General features: G+C 43.2%; 1 protein-coding gene across 2 annotated transcripts in view; it reads right to left on the minus strand.

Annotated features, from left to right (window-relative positions):
- Positions 1-14,844, minus strand: part of LRBA (LPS responsive beige-like anchor protein) — a 419,408-nt gene extending 404,564 nt beyond the window's left edge. For both annotated transcript variants that reach the window (XM_075709754.1, XM_075709753.1), the window contains exon 1: positions 14,611-14,844. In XM_075709754.1, coding sequence (XP_075565869.1) covers positions 14,611-14,844 — 234 coding nt within the window. The remainder of the gene's footprint in view (positions 1-14,610) is intronic.
- Between the last annotated feature and the right edge of the window lie 1,769 nt (positions 14,845-16,613).

The raw sequence follows: 16,613 nt of genomic DNA on the forward strand, positions 1-16,613 counted from the left end.
CTTTCAAGCATTTTTTTCCAATGCACACTGTAAGGTCACAAGCAAACAAACCCATTTAGAGGTATAATACAAATTGATAGACAAAACTCCAAGACAGAGTTGAGAAACAGAATTCTAACTATATCTCTAGCGTCATATATATAAACAATAATCTATAGGAAATATAAAAGCTGACTCTTAAAAGTTCTGACATTGAGTATTCAACTGGAAGAATATAAATAAGCGTTTAAAGCCATTCGCCTCCTTCCCCATATACCTACCTTTAACGGAAATTGAAGCATCAAGATCACTTCTAACTCAGTGCTACAGAAGTCAAAAGCACTGCCAGCCCACAGAAGACATGCAGTAAGTGAATTCCAAAACTGAAGAGCTATTCCACAAAATAGGTGTCACACATGACAGAAAACGTCCTTTAAGTCTGAGTTTGACTAGTCCTATTTTCAGTAATATGCAACATTACTACACTGAAATGCACAGAAATATCCTGTTCAGGATGATACTGGGCTTCAGCTACCAGAGTAGGGACTTTAATAGGAATGAGCCATGAAATTGTCATTAAGCCCTACACGTCCGTTAGCAACAGATACAGGACTAATATACGTCACACTACAGAGCAAACAAAAACACAGATACTAAACAATACATGACAGAGACAGAACAAGTCAAAATCCACTGAAATAATTCTCCTTCCCCCTGCCTCCAATGTAAGTTTAGCTTATATTTCTGGCACTCATGTACTTCAAAGTGATTCTTCCCATAGAAATTAACAAAGAGTCACAGAATCATCACAGAATGGTTTGGGTTAGAAGGGACCTTAAAGATCATCTAGTTCCAACCCCCCTGCCATGGTCAGGGACTCCTTCCACTAGACCAGGTTGCTCAAAGCCCCATCCAGCCTGGCCCTGAACACTTCCAGGGATGGGGCATCCACAGCTTCTCTGGGCAACCTGTTCCAGTGCCTCACCAACCTCATAGTGAAGAATTTCTTCCTTATATCTAAATCTACCCTCTTTTAGTTTAAAACCACTACCCCTCATCCTATCACTACACTCCCTGACAAAGAGTCCCTCCCTCATCCCTCCTGTAGGCCCCCTTTAAGTACTGGAAGCCTGCTATAAGGTCTCCCTGGAGCCTTCTCTTCTCTAGGCTAAACAACCCCAACTTTTCTCAGCCTGTCCTCATACAGGAGATGTTCCAGCCCCCAGATCATCTTCGTGGCTCTCCTCTGGACCCACTCAAGCAGGTCCATGCCTTTCTTATGGTGGGGGCCCAGAGCTGAACACAGTACTCCAGGTGGGGTCTCACAACAGCGGAGTAGAGGAGGAAAATCACTTCCCTCAACCTGCTGGTCACGCTTCTTTTGATGCAGCCCAGGATGCAAACAGCTTTCTGGGCTGCAAGCGCACATTGCCAGGTCATGTTGAGCCTCTCATCAACCAACACCCCCAAGTCCTCTGCAGGGCTGCTCTCAATCCATTCTCCACCCAGCCTATATCCATGTTTGGGGTTGCCCCGACCCAGATGCAGGACCTTGCACTTGGCCTGTTGAACTTCATGAGGTTTGCACAGGCCCACCTCTCTAGCCTGTCAAGGTCCCTCTGGATGGCATCCCTTCCCTCTTGGGTAGCAACCATACCGCTCAGCTTGGTGTCATCTGCAAACTTGCTGAGGGTGCACTCAGTCGCACTGTCCATGACCTCAACAAAGAAGTTAAATAATACTGGTCCCAATACGGACCCCTGGGGGACACCACTCATCACTGTTTGCCACCTGGACGTCGAGCCATGGACCACAACTCTTTTGAGTGCAACCATCCAGCCAATTCTTCATCCACCAACTGGTCCACCCATCAAATCCACATCTCTTCATTTTAGAGACAAAGACGTTGTGCAGGACAATATCAAATGCTTTGCCCAAGTCCAGGTAGATATCATCAGTCACTCTTCCCTTATCCACCTATCCTGGTTTCAGCTGGGACAGAGTTAATTTTCTTCCTAGTACTTGGCATAGTGCTGTGTTTTGGATTTAGTAGGAAAAGAATGTTGATAACACACTGATGGTTTAGTTGTTGCTAAGTACTGCTTATGCTAGTCAAGGACTTTGTCAGCTTCCCATGCTCTGCCAGGTGCACGAGAAACTGGGAGAGGGCACAGCCAAGACAGTTGATCCAAACTGGCCAAAGGGCTATTCCATATCATATGACATCATGCTCAGTATATAAAGTGGGGGGAGTTGGCCAGGGGGCAGCGATTGCTGCTCAGGGACTGGCTGGGCATCAGTCGGCAGGTGGTGAGCAATTGCATCACTTGGGGGTTTTTTTCACTGCGTTTTGTTCCTCTTGTTGTTTTCCTTTTCACCATTTTTTTATTATTATTTATTATTATTTTATTTCAGTTATTAAACTGTTCTTATCTCAGCCCATGAGTTTTCTTACTTTTATCCTTCTGACTCTCCCCCATCCCACCGGTGGGGGATGGTGAGCAAGCAGCTGTGTGGTGCGTGGTTGCCAGCTGGTATTAAACCATGACACCATCAATGCTGTAACCCCATCATAGAAGGCCACCAAATTTGTAAGGCACAATTTGCCCTTAGTGAAGCCATGTTGGCTGTCACCAATCACTTCTCTCTTTTCCATGTGCTTTAGCACAGTTTCCAGGACTGCTCCATGGTCTTACCAGCCACAGAGGGGAGACTGACCAGCCTGTAGCTCCCTGGGTCCTCCTTTTTTCCCCCTTTTAAAAATGGCAGTTATGTTTCCCCTTTTCCAGTCACTGGTAAGTTCACCAGTCTGCCACAACTTTTCTAATATGATGGATAGTGACAAGATCATGACATTTAGACAGTCAGGATTTGATTCAAAAGTTTGAATCTGAAACAAATAGTTTATAATCAACTTTTACTACAGCACACTTCCAGTGATTAAACTAAACTGTTCATCTGTGATGTTATTTTAAGAGAATTTCTTTGGGCAGAGTTAAGTTGCTCCTCTAAAATTTTAACTCTACCTCTATTCATATGACTAGAATTGAAAGAGATCCCAACAACTCTTTACATATCTAATTAAAAACACCTACAGACATATCCTCTTTAAAGTGCTAAGAACAACAGCAAAGGCATCAAGATTAAGTTAGCTCTCAAGTGAAACAATTTTTTCCCCCCAACTTCCACTTTGTATCCAGTTTTCCAGGCTTCTCAATTTCCCACACAAAACCTAGCTGAGGCAAAGCCTGAACTGACAAGTTTCCTTGTTACAGTCATCTACATCATCTGACAATGTGAAAATTATTTCCCCCCCACTTTTTTTTTTTTGGGGGGGGGGGCAGGGGTGTGCAGACAATACACAATGCTAACTTGTATCTAGAAGTGTTATACGACATTTTTTCAGCTTGCTCACAGCTTCTCTCAAGACAGGACACAGAACTATGCATACTCCTAAAACAAGATCTAGTTGGAAACAGGGATATTACTTTTCTGCAAAATGACAGTACCACCCAGAAGTAAGAAACCCAAGCTTCTGTTGTCTAAATTCTATCTTTCCGAAATATGTCTAGCCAACTCTGATGATCTTTCAGTCACCAGACAAACCCTTTCACCTGAAGATAATTCACCTTCCAGGAAGAAAATCAGGATTCTGTACACCATAAAGGAAACTTTACTAAAGCCCTAGCATGTGGGCAAGAAATCCAGTCTTCCAGCTCCAAACCTTTCCTGTCATGTAAGAGTGACCAGAGAATCTTATTCAAATACCTCAACCACAATGTCTGACACTTGTCTCTTTCTGTGTCTTCTCTCCATACCCATGAATCTGGCATTCTTCGCTGTATACGAGCCTAGTCTTCGCAGAAGAGGTGTTACAAATGTCCCCTTACAAGTCACTCACAACACCATTGCTATACACTCCTTACAAATGGCAATTTGAATCTCTTCCTAATAAGGATAGAAATCAGGGAAGCTTTCATTTCCTGCATACATTGAGACTTTACTAAGCCAGCAAAATTCCCAAAGAGCAATATACATTTCACTTTAAAAGCAGTACACAGGAAGGGCACAAGTCTTTAGTGCCAGGTCTCATCCGAATCATGGAATACACATCTCCCCAAAGGCAATACCCCTGCCAGTCAGCTGATCCATAGCAGCTGCAGCACGCAGTGGCATTCAGAGCTCCCCAGCCCACTACAGAACCCAGGCAGTGCTCCGGACTCACTTTTGCAGGCCAGGACAAAGGCAGCAGGTGCCAGGTCATGGAAGAGAGCAGAGGGAGCACAGAAAGGACAAAGCAGGGTGTCCCGGTGTGAGGTTAAACAGTCAATAATCTAGCGTGGCACGAGATTGGGACCTTACTTTTGAGGAAGAAATGGGCAAGAAAACAAGGCAATCTTTTCCCCATGAGCATTTACTGATTTGCATAAAGATTGGAGGCTGCTGGTACAGTTTCTGTGCCCGAGAACCCTTTTCATAGCACTTCATTTTTGAGTTAGGCACCACTGCTATCTCATTTAAACCAAGGAAGTCTGAAGCATTAAGAACATCACAGCTTCAGAAGGTGATCCTTGGCTGTAGATTACAAAACAGACAGAGAACTTTTTGCAATCCCAATTGAAATATCCATTCCCAGCATTTCAGTGGTCTCCCATTCTGTAACATCAGCAATATATTAAACTTGCATAGCTCCCCATCTCTCATTAGCTATTTTGAAACGCATTGTAAAAATGCAATCACAGTTACTCAGTTTCATACTCCATATCAGATACCTAGAAGTCAGGTATTACAGCACCTGAATTATACACTGGAACCAAATCCTAGAGTATAACAAAGCTCCCATGAGGGCGGGGGGGGCGGGGAAGCTTGCTAGTTCTTTTCAATCAAGTTCACAACCAAAACTACAGACAGATCACATGCTTCGTTTCAACAAAAACATTAGCAGGCGGCAGATGCTGACTGGACTGATAGTTTCCATTTGTTTATTTAACAGTCATGCACCATTACTAACATTAGTCATTTGGTTCCTATTCTCCCCCTGATTGCACTGTTTTGAGGCTTATCAGCAATTCTACTTCTGTATCATTGGCCATTTTTTTTTTAACTTCTGTCTATGATTCTGCATAAAGAACCTTTTGGGTTGGTTTTTTTTGTTGTTGGGTAGTTTCACAGGGTTTTTTTAAGCACTACTTGATTCCAAGGTCCAACTGAATTGTTAATAAACCTGCAAAAAACAAAAAACAATTATCCTTAAGAACAACAGTTTTAATCCTGAGAAGTGCAAACAGCATAGCTTAAAGACTTCTCTAATAATGGACTAGTAAAAGTTAAAGTTGCAGGATCTGCAAAGCCTTTATTCAGCAATTCTGCAGCAACAGCTTTTACCTTATTCTATCAAACAGCTCCCCACCAACACCCATCCCAATCATATTTGGGAAAGCAACCACTACAATTCCCACCCAAACCTGCACAGTTTGATAAAGGAACCAACTTGTGAGAGATTTATCAAGCAAACATTCAGCATCCTGGACTCTATAACCACATACTTCCTAGTCCACTGCAAGATGCTACTGGTTCTCTTGCTGCTCTTTTGTAAGAGAAATTGCTCTCCTGCTGCAGTAACCATCTTACCTGCGGCTTACTGATGCCTCTACCCTTTCAGCACTCCCAAAAGAGATAACAAATAAGCTACAGGTCACCCTATGCTCTGGTACAGTTACTGTTTTACAGGGCTAGTCCTGTATAAAACTAGAAATTTGCAATATCTAAGTGGGGCAAATAGACTTCATTTCAATAATTTATCTCTGCAACTTCCGTCCACACCAGAGAGAAAAAGAAGCTAATGGCGAAGGGTGGAGGGGGTTGACATGAACACACATAACACACTTCCACAGAACAAACGAGTCCTAAGTGGTTACTCTGGTTTTGATTTTCAGTTGCAAAGGAAAGCTAACCCAGTAGCTCTTTAAATGTTGCTTTCTTCAGTTGCATCAACAAAATAAACAGGTTTTTGCCTGAACAACTCACTTTCAGCTTTTCAGTCACACCAAAAATAATCTGAATTTGCTGTATAGCACATACGAAATTTTTTGGCCAGATGTATGTAGAATACAAAAACATCAAGAGACCTACTCACATGCAGGCTGCAGTAAAGTGACTCGCAGCTGAAACTCACAGAGCACTTTACAGGAAGCAACAGAGCACACCCTATTCGCACTAGCTATTATTTAAGTATCATCTCAAGGCAGCTATTAACAAGAAATCATGCCTGGGACGTAGCTGCTCCCAGCTCCCCAGTTATCACTAGAGGAATCCAGTGCAATGGAAGGCATTAGGTTTTCTTCTCCACAAATTAGTTTCTATTTAGAAACTACTTATGCCTATTTGCAAAGCTTTGGAATCTAAAGCACTGGAGCAATGCAAGCTCTTCACAAATTACAAGAAGCTTCCGGTATCAGCACAAAGACTCCAGTGTCTCAGGAAAAGGCACAATTGCAACTCACGCAGCATCATTATTTAGCAAATTTGATTACAGCAGTTGTGCAAGGATGCACCTCGATTGCTATCTGCTCTAAATATGGAGCACTGCACAGTGGAAACTACAGTCTCCACCGGCCACATGTGGTATTAAAAAAGCAGGTGGCAATAGTATCCTCTTTTATGCAAATTAATTAGAGCCCTCAGATTCCTGGCAAATGGCCAGAGCTCCCAGACAAAGTCTGAAGGTTTCACAGAGGAAAAAAAATGACCAAACTAGTTTTTGGACAGGCAATAATATACTCTAGCACAATACCAAGTCTAACAGAAAAATCCAGAATTAGTTAAAGCAGAAATGTAATCTAAATCAGGACATTAGTAATTAGGTCAAGCTAATACCAAAAACCATCATGCAAAATGTTATGAAGAGGCCAGAAAGGCCTCTAGGGGCTGGGGAAGGCACTTGAACAGCAGAAAGTTAGCTAACTGTAATTAGTGATTATGAAAAAAAACTTGTCTTCCAGATTGACCCATTTAAAATAAACAGAAGTTCTTTAAAAAGATAGGCATAAATGTAATGCACACAAGACTGAATTTGACAGAAAACGTTCTTAAAGGGTTTTATACACAGAAACACCAAAGGCAGCAAGTAGCTATCTCACACCCAATGACTAAACTGTAGAGCTTATTCAATCTGTGAAACAGATTAAAGCTTCCTCCTTAAGGTCCATAAGAGCTTCATGACTGCATGAAGACAGAAGCTCTAAATGCTTTAAGTTACCAACTTATCTAGTAAAAAAAAAAAAAGGTCAGAACACCACACCAAGTGGAATACAGTTCAGAACTGACTGCAGGTTCCCCAATAGGTGGTAAAACAAATACACAGATAGTGAAAGAAACCACAAAGAAAGCTCATTTTTATCTTTCATCAGACTTGAAATCTTAACACGCACACAAAAAAAAAAAAAACAAACCACCACACACACACTTGATTTTCAGAAGACTGGGACTTCTCAGCAAGCCTCAGCATCTGAATGTACAACTGACTAGCCACTGAGTACTGAACATTGTACCAAACCAACACTGCCATAAAAAAAGATTTAAGCAAATATCTCATCTCTGACTCTCCTCAACCTCCAGTATTCGTCCAACACAGCCACTTCAAAAAACTTCTCTTTACTCACACTCCTCTTGAATCCGCAAACTTTAGTTCATCCCTCCAATAATCTCTTTCAACGAACATGAATAATTATCTGTTTTTATCTCATTCTGCAATGTCCAGCCTTTGTAGCAACCTTGACATGCCATCCACCTATTTCCCTGATGCTTTTGACTAATTTCATTCTATTCCCTAATCCGCAAATGCTTTTCCTGAGCCAGTCCATCTGGCCACTACATTCCTGTGCTATCTGCACTACTGGGTCAGGCAAACAGTCCATCTAGCCCTGTATTGTCTGACAGAGGTGACACAAAATACTACTTAGAGCAAAGCAACCACAATAGATACCTGACTCTCTCTCCTTTGTTACAGGACACCAGCTAGAAAAATTGAACTGACATGTTCCCCTCTAAAGAAGAATTCTGAAGTATGCTATGAACACATTTTAAACAGGCTTACTTATAGAATGGATTGCTAATTAAAACTTGTCTATCAAATGTTGCATTATTAAGACATGATATATGTAAACGGCTGGTTCAGCCTTGCTTTTTTTAGCTTTTTTAGCTGGTTTTTTTTAGGTTTCTACAAAGCTTACTAATGGCAGTACAGAATGCCAACACTTCTGGAAAACATAGAGCGCATGTCATTCACAGGCTTTCACAGACACTTGACACTTCAGATTGGTCATGAGAAGCTATAAAAATTGTTCAGTTAGAGTGAGAAAAACTGAACGTTTTCCTTTGTGGTCTTAAAATTTTGTCCACAGTATTTTATTGTCCTACAGTGTGTTTTAAGTCACAGTCACAGAAGTGAGTTGATACCACAGCCAAAGTACAAATCAGCTCCTCTTCAGAGTCTAGACAACTTTCTTCTAAATCATGAGCATGTCTAATTCAGGACTGCCATTACCATCTCACTACATTCCATGCCTTTCTCAACTGACCACAAAATTTCTCTAAATTCCTACACTTATTATGCAGGGTGATATTTCCACTAACTAATTAGTAACGTCTGGGTTGCATCAATACCTGAAAAAAACCCCATACACATCACTTCAATAGTAAGTGTGTCCGTAACTACTCAGAATACATTCTAACAAGATGGAGGTCTGTCATTCTTATTTTAAGTGAAGGATGCGTGACTCCCATTACTCAACAATTTTCAACTAAGTCAAGTCTGGTGAAAGACATCTCTCAGCCTCATTTAGCCAACTAAGCTTACCAAAACCATCTTTTACTGTTGCTAGATCCCAAATTAGATGTCTTCAAAACCATGAAGATGACTTGGAATCAAGGAGTCTAAATTCATTCATCAAACTGTGCACAAGCCTCCCACTGTGAAGGGGCCAGCAAGAAGTAAGTTTGCATCTGATGTATTTTATAAAAAGGAAATTGAGACAGATTTAGAAGCATTACAGATCTTTTGCTGAATTCTGCTCATTCACCAAGAGTAAAACCATGCATGATCACTAAGACAGCTGACTGTCCAATTTACTATGATTTTTAAAAAAAAAACCTACAAGCTTGACCCAGCTAAAGCCACAGACTTACCTTATCATCTATACTGTAAATGGACAGAAGTGACTGAACTAGGATAACTGTAGCCAGAGGTTGACTTACTGGGAACCTACTAGGAAAGACTGCACATATTAAGAAATGCACAATATTCAGTGATGCTCTAGAAACAATTTGGTTACTCTCACTTGTCATCAGCGTTGATAAGTTTATATTGAAAATAAATCCTAGAATTCTCTAAAAAGGTAATGAAAACAACACATCGTTATGGAGACATTTACGGTGCATTTTACTACTGTAATACATTGAATTCTACCAGCATTAGTTTTGGGAGGTTTCTGCAAGAAGATACATGCAAAAAAGGTCTGTGACCAGAGATGAAAAAAAGGGGAATTTCTACTTCATAAAATCCATTGTACTAGTGTTTCAGAAGCACTCATACCAAATTAGAAACCTGTTGTATCATCAGGTGATGCCATTAGGTTTCAATATGAATAATGATAAAGAGTTTACAGTGCAGAAACCATACCAATGAAGACATGACAAACAGAGCAGAGAGCACATAAGCAGAAGGCAAACAAGTGGCAGTCCTGATATTTACCTCAGATTTGTTCTGTAAAACAAGACAACTGGGGTTGGGGAAGAAGGTAACTTTAAAAAGAAGAAATAAGGAAAGTAAACAGTAAGAATTTTTAAAAGTTACATTGATTTTTGCTTGTGGTTTTAGTAAAGTTTGGCAGAAGTGAGAGAGGTGACAAATGAAATTTTTAAAGTAATTTCAGTCTTTCCTCCTCAGATCCCATTATTTTTCCTCCAAAGGTGATAAAAACTAAGATTTCTTTCTCATTTGCACTTCATCACTAGGGGACTCTTGGTGAGGACCTCATAATCCATGAGCAGAATCAGAGCAACAGCACATTCTCCTCAGAGACAGACAGAACATTAAAAAAAAGTCTTTGCAACACAGACGGCGGGTGGGGGGAACAGAAATGGAACCAAAACAAATAACCAAATCTACTTTATAGTCAACAGAACAATTAGAAGCACTAAAGCTTTTTAAAACAAAATTGGCTTAGAGTAAGGCATGGCATTTCTTTAGAGAAGAGCAGAAAGTCATTAATGTCTGTTGTCTCTACACATTAGTCGACTTGAGACCTGAGTAAATTCTGGCATGAAGTCCCAAAACTGATTATACCAACTCCACAAAGACAAGAGTTGTACAGTCATCTGCCTGAAGCATAGCAGAATTTTGTCAGAATATCTATTTCCCACTGCAAGCCTAATAATGCAGCGCAGGTACCCCCCTTTAAAAAAAAAAAAAACAACCCCACCTGCACATACAGCATTCAGTATGAACAGAACACTTGTCAGTGAGAGCCCTTTACCTACTGAAGACAAGGATATCCAGTGACCTAAGTTTTATATATAAACAAGAAGCTTGCAATAACTTGGAAACAAGACAACATTGACATATGATAGAAGACAAGCCCATTTAGAATGGAGTAGTCCAGACGCTCCACACAGAATTTTAATCTAGAAAAGATTTTGCAGGACCTCCTGTATTTCCAATGCAGGTTGTATAGCCTTCAGAACAGAATTCGTTCTCTATACCTGAAAACTTGCAGATCCTAAAAATCTTCTTTGACACCAGTAGCACAGTACTGAAACTAATTTTTAATTTTTTTTTATATATAGATGATTTTAAGTTTTGCCAATTGCTGAATTATTTCTACTACTCTAGCTGAAAGTTTTTTTCATTAGTAGGAGGTCAATTTGTCTCTCTGTTTCATTATCAAAAATATATAGCTATTTTAATTTAGTAACAGATTCCACTGTAAATAATTTATTTTTCCATTCTATCATCTTCTCCTACCAGGAGGGGTTTTTAATAAACTAAGGGGGGGGGGGAGGGTGCAGATACGAACATTCACCCGATTTGTATACAAAGGAAATTCAAGGAGTTATTGCTGCCCAAAGTCAATTAAAAATATAATTCACAATGCATGAGCAATATATACCAATAGTTTAGCTTACTCTCTGTCAGAAAGGTAACAGAACAAATTAATACTTGAACAAGAACGTGCTTTCAAAAGTTTTTCACAGAATAACAAGCTTCTTTAAAGTCATTATATTCCTTCTCTATTTTACGAAGTGCTGAAATACACAAAGCCATATCTAGTATGGGCTGGAAAACTAGGTTCTCAGAGAATACTGACCAAAACAAAGCAGATCAATGTGAATAGTTCTAAGAGCAGAATTTCTGAAGACAATAAAGTGAGATTACTAGGTTTTTGGTGCATGCTAGAAGTGAGCTCAATAAGCACTCTGTTATATTGCTGGACAGAGAAAATGTTACAGGTGGTTCTCAGCTCCAAGATCCAATACTGCTGGACTGAACAAGTTATTTGCTCAAGTAATCGGGACTAGAGACGCTTAAATTTCTTTAATAAGCAGCAGGTCAATTACTGTGCACTTTAGATTTTTGACCTTCTGAGTCTTCACATACAAAGCATGACCATCTCTTAAATCCTTAAAGATGAGGAACACCAAGACAGCACTTGGGGCTTCTCTTGACTCTCCATCACAAACAAAGAAATTCACCATAACCTCCATATGCTACAGCAAGCTTGAAGAGCACAATTAAGAGCAACACGTTTGCTCAAGAAATTAAAATTAGGTCAGCTAACCCCCCTTTTAAAAAAAAAAAAAAAAACCACCAAAACTCTTCACATTTGAGGATGGTTATGCTATGAAGAATATGCAAAAACACCTTTTGACACAGATTTGCCCAGCCCTCCTTCCACTCTGGTCTAAAGACATTTCCTTTTAGTGATCAAAAAATCCCCCAAATACCATACATCTCCTCCTTTCAAAGTACAAGAAGCAAGCTAGCTGATTTCTGCTAACACCACTGAGGTAGTGCGGTTATGAGTCACCAAACTGAATGAAACCCAATAGGAAGGATATGTAGGGCTTAAACCCATTAGTAACAACAGATCACAGCATGATTTTCATACCCCCAACTGAACCTGCACACACATGAGTGAACTTGCTCCGAAAGCTATTGGGAAACAAACGACCAGCAAAGCCATAGCTAAGAATCACTTTTTCATATAAAAGTTAAATCTTTTCTGCACACACACACAGAAAAGTACGTATACCCTGCTAACTAATACTTCACATGCCTTAAATTCTGATCAGTGTGATTTCAGAGGTATTAATCAACAAAATTAAGAGGTCACAGCTAACAACTGAACGGAGGCAGAACTCAATGACAGATGGATGAGTATTGCCTTGTAGGGAGACCTCATATCCCAGAAAGCTATATTAAAAAGTCAGCTTAACAGTTTTTACCAAAAAAAAAATTTCCAGAAAATAGATGCTTTCTGTAACAAGACCTATGAGTTTGTTGGCTGGTTTGATTTTTTTAAGCATTCCAGTTTTAATAAAACCACAGAACATTGAGGTATCTTCTTCCAAATTAGTCACCGGTAGTTGATATGCTTTCCCGGGACTCAGAGAAACCAAGGGGCCTGCTTTTTTTTTTTTATATTGCCTGAAAATTTGTATTTTGTCCTCACATAATCCAGGTAAAGTTTCCTTACTACCAAACTATTGGTTGTTTCATGATAGCTGTCAGCTGACTACTTCTGCTCTGATAAAATAATGTGGTGCAGGAGCATGAACTTTAGCCTCCCACATCATAGGCAGGTGCGCTGGAACCGTTGGAGAAATCTTCTCAGAGAGGTCAGAGGTGTTGTTTCACTTGCAGAAAAAGCGAAAAAACTGTTTCAAAAATTTGCAGAGCCAGAAGCTCTTGTCTGCTTCTATCTGTGAAAATGAAGATCCAGGAGAATGCAATCCACAGGTCAAATTCTCCAGACCTCTTAAACCTAAAATCAAGGATTCTCTGAATCCAGCTGAATTTTTCATTCCTTTCTTGTTTAAAATGGAGCAGAAAAGGAATCCCAGGATCAAGGAGCTTTTACACTTTTAATTATTCTGCTGAACCTCTTTCCACTGCTGCCATAAAAAACACCTCCAGCATACTGCTCGAAAGACCATGCTAGAAACAAAGTAAAATTTAACACGCTCATGAACAATTTCCCCTCACACAAGTGTCCTAAACCGTAAACTATTTACCAGAATTTCTTTTTGAACCTCATGTCCATATATCTGAGCACTGGATTTTGTCAAGGGCAATTGTCAAGTGGACTCTAAGTAAGTTAAATCACTTTCTCATACTTGAAGCATCCATGAAACTTCTGATCTGCACTTCATCTTTGCCAGTACTGCAATTCCTCTGTATTGAGACTTTCACCCAAACAATTTAGAGCATTACATTCTGTTAATACAAAAATATTCAAAAAATAAACATTTATCATAACCCAAGGAGATAACATCAAAAAACATTAAACAGACACAGCACAGAAATACTTAATGACCATTAAAACTTGTATGTAGCAAAGACTACTACTAACACAATAACTGAAATGCATTTAAAAAACAGCACGCCTTTTGCATCAACTTTCCTTGTTACCGAGCTTTATACTATTACATGCTCTCACTTCCTGGTTTGTCAGAAACCACGCTGTTTTAAAGTCAAAGGTGCTCACTAAAAGGAAGAAAGAGGAACAATGAGTATTTTTAGAGATGTTTTGAGACCTCTGATAATAGCAGAGTATCTTTGTAAACTTAAAGACAGTTTTTCTCCTAATGTTTGGTCTCCTTCAGCAAACAAACATCAACAGCTAGCCTGTTTTAAATGTGGCCCAAGAAGTTCAATGGTGTATATGTTTGCAGCTTCTACAGGAAAAGTTGCATCCTGAGTTTTTAGTGAGATCTGTTATGAAGTATTAAATACATCCATCCTGTATTAAAAAAATAGCAGCTGACTACCTAATTCATTAATAAAAAAAAGGACATTGAAACCACGTTGTACTATTCCCAACAAGCAGAGTAAGTAAAGCATTTGAATGAACTGCTCCCTCACACCCCCACCGCCTGTAGACAGAACGCAACAGTTCTGCCTACTTCCAAAGCAAATGGGAAGCAAAAAGAGACATACGCATCTTCATGGGAAAAGTTGTTTTGGCTTAAAACAACAATGCATGTGTTTTGATGACAGTTTGAGTTACTAAATCAACATTTAACTTTCTTGTTGAGTACACCTGTTGAATGTTTAAACGTAACAATGCACTTGTCAGTTCTAACTAAAGCAACAATTTCTCCGAGGCAAACTAAGGAGGATGCTGTTTAGAGCTGTTTCAAGTTTAAATGTATATTATGGAGAGGCTCATATGCTTTATTTTCAGCTTTTGTGATCCATAAGTAAAAAGAACCTAATTGAAGTCTAGCATGGTGAAAGTGTAAACATGTAAAAAAAATACCGACAGAAAAATAATATCAAAAAAGCATGGGATTCTTCTGCCATGCATATGCTGTTCTTTTCTCTCATGCCCAAAAAGGCAATCAACTTACCAGATTAAACACAGTTTCGACTATGTCTCTGTTGGGTACTTCACCAACTTCCACCAGTCCTGTCAGCACAGCAAATTTCATCTTGATTCCTCGGATGGGGACTCCTGGATTCAAAGGCTGCAGCACACTTCCCCCTTCAGCATTTCCTTCTTTTCCCGCTCCTCCTCCACCACCTCCTCCTCCTCCTCCTCCATCACCTGTTGGCTGCACAACTTGTTTGTCTTCGCTCGCCATGGCTAGTTCACTTCAGGTTACGACTCGAAACGCCAGCGGCGCGCTCGCCGCTCCGGGAAGAGGGAGCGACTTGGGCCGCCGGGAAGGTAACGGGGAGCCCACCGCCCACCGCCCCCCTTCAGCTCCGGCTCCTGAGGAAGCCCGCGTCCGGCGGGGGAGGGAGGCAGGCAGGCAGGCAGGCGGGCAGGACGCGCCCTCGGAGTCCCAGCTCTCTCCTCAGCAGCAGGCGTCCGTCAGCAGCTCTCTGCCCCAAGGCAGGTATTTACAGCCCTGAAGGACAACCCGAGAGAGTCGTCAGTTCGCGGAGAGGCAGGCGCTCCCCAGGGGCCCGCGGGTCGCACCTCCAGCCAGCGGCCCCGGCCCCTGCCCCGGGCCGGGGAGGCGGCAGCGGCCGCCCAGGAGCGCTCACGCCTCTCCCCGCGGAAGTCCCCGCTGCCCCGCCGCGCCGTGAGAGCCGCGCTCCCACCACGGTCCTGAGGGGTTCAATTTTGGGGTTTTTTGGGGGGTTTTTTTTGTTTTTTTTAAAGGGAATACGCTCCTCCTTCCCGCCCGGCTCCTCGTCTGCCGCGTCTCCGGCTCCTGCCCTCGCACCGCCGCCGGCGCGGCTGCCGGCGCGGACAGGTGCAGCGACCCTCCGCCGAGCAACTTCGCACTCACCGCTCGCTGCCCGGCGCCGCCGCGGAGGGGGGCGCGGGCTGCCCCGGCGCCCGGCTCCGGGGCCGGGAGGCGGCTGCTCTGCCCCGCTCGCCGGCTGCGGAGGGCGGGCTGCGCAGCGCCGGCCGCCCCTCTCTCCGGAAAGCGCCTGAAGTTTCAGCCGTTGCCGCTTCACGCCGCCGTCTCGATCAGCCCCATCTCTTCCTGCCGACGCTGCCGCTCTCTGCCGCCATGACAGCGCTGAGCCCCCGGAGCGCTGCCGGGCGAGGAGCCGTGCGCCTGCGCGGCCGCGCGCGGGCGGGGCGGGCCGCCGCCGCGCGGGGCGGGCGCCGCCGGCTCGCGCGCGCCCAGGTGCGCCCAGGTGAGGGCGCGAGGCGAGGCGAGGCGAGGCGGGAGCGCTCCGTGTTCCCCCCCGCCCCCCTCCTCAGGGGCGCCGCCGCCGGCCAGGCGAGGCGAGGCTGCTCGCCTGTGGCGATCGGTGCCTGTGGGGACCCGGCTGGTCCCGGCGCTGTGTGCAACAGCTCGCCCCAAACTTTGTCTATAACTGCTTAAAGCCTACCGTTCCTGAAGCAGTTTTTCTTTGGGGCGGGGGGTTGTTTTGGGTTGTTTGTTTGGGTTTTTTTTAAGACTAAAAGGAGCAATACGCGAACAGTAGAACTGGCGTGCAGGAACGAAACTAGCTGCGCGCTCTGGGTTGGCGGCCCCAAACCGGAGGAAAACCGCAGGCGGGCGGCGCAGCAGGTAGCGCCTCTGCAAGCGGAGGGAGAGGAGGCTGAAGGGCTCCCGCTCCTGCCGCGGCGGCGGGGAGCGGGGCGGCTGGGATGAACCCCCCCCGCCCCGGTCTGTAGCGACCCTGGGGCGGCGGGTGGGCCGCTTCCCCACCCTAACGCCCAGCCTGGGCGGGCGGGCGGGCGCCCTTCCTCCTCCTCCTCCACCTCCCCCAGGCGCTGCTCTCTGGGGAGCGCTGGGGGCGCGAATATAGGTCATGCGAGACACCGCCCAGACTTGACGGAGTGAGGTAAAAGGGGTGCCAGTGAGGGAGGACAAGTCGCGCTCCCCCGTCAGGTTAAAAGCCTTTGAAGGTCCCGCGGGGTGTTTCGGGTTGGCGTCGGAGG

This window comes from Pelecanus crispus, chromosome 4 (genome assembly GCF_030463565.1).
Source record: "Pelecanus crispus isolate bPelCri1 chromosome 4, bPelCri1.pri, whole genome shotgun sequence".
In the NCBI taxonomy this organism is placed as follows: domain Eukaryota; kingdom Metazoa; phylum Chordata; class Aves; order Pelecaniformes; family Pelecanidae; genus Pelecanus; species Pelecanus crispus.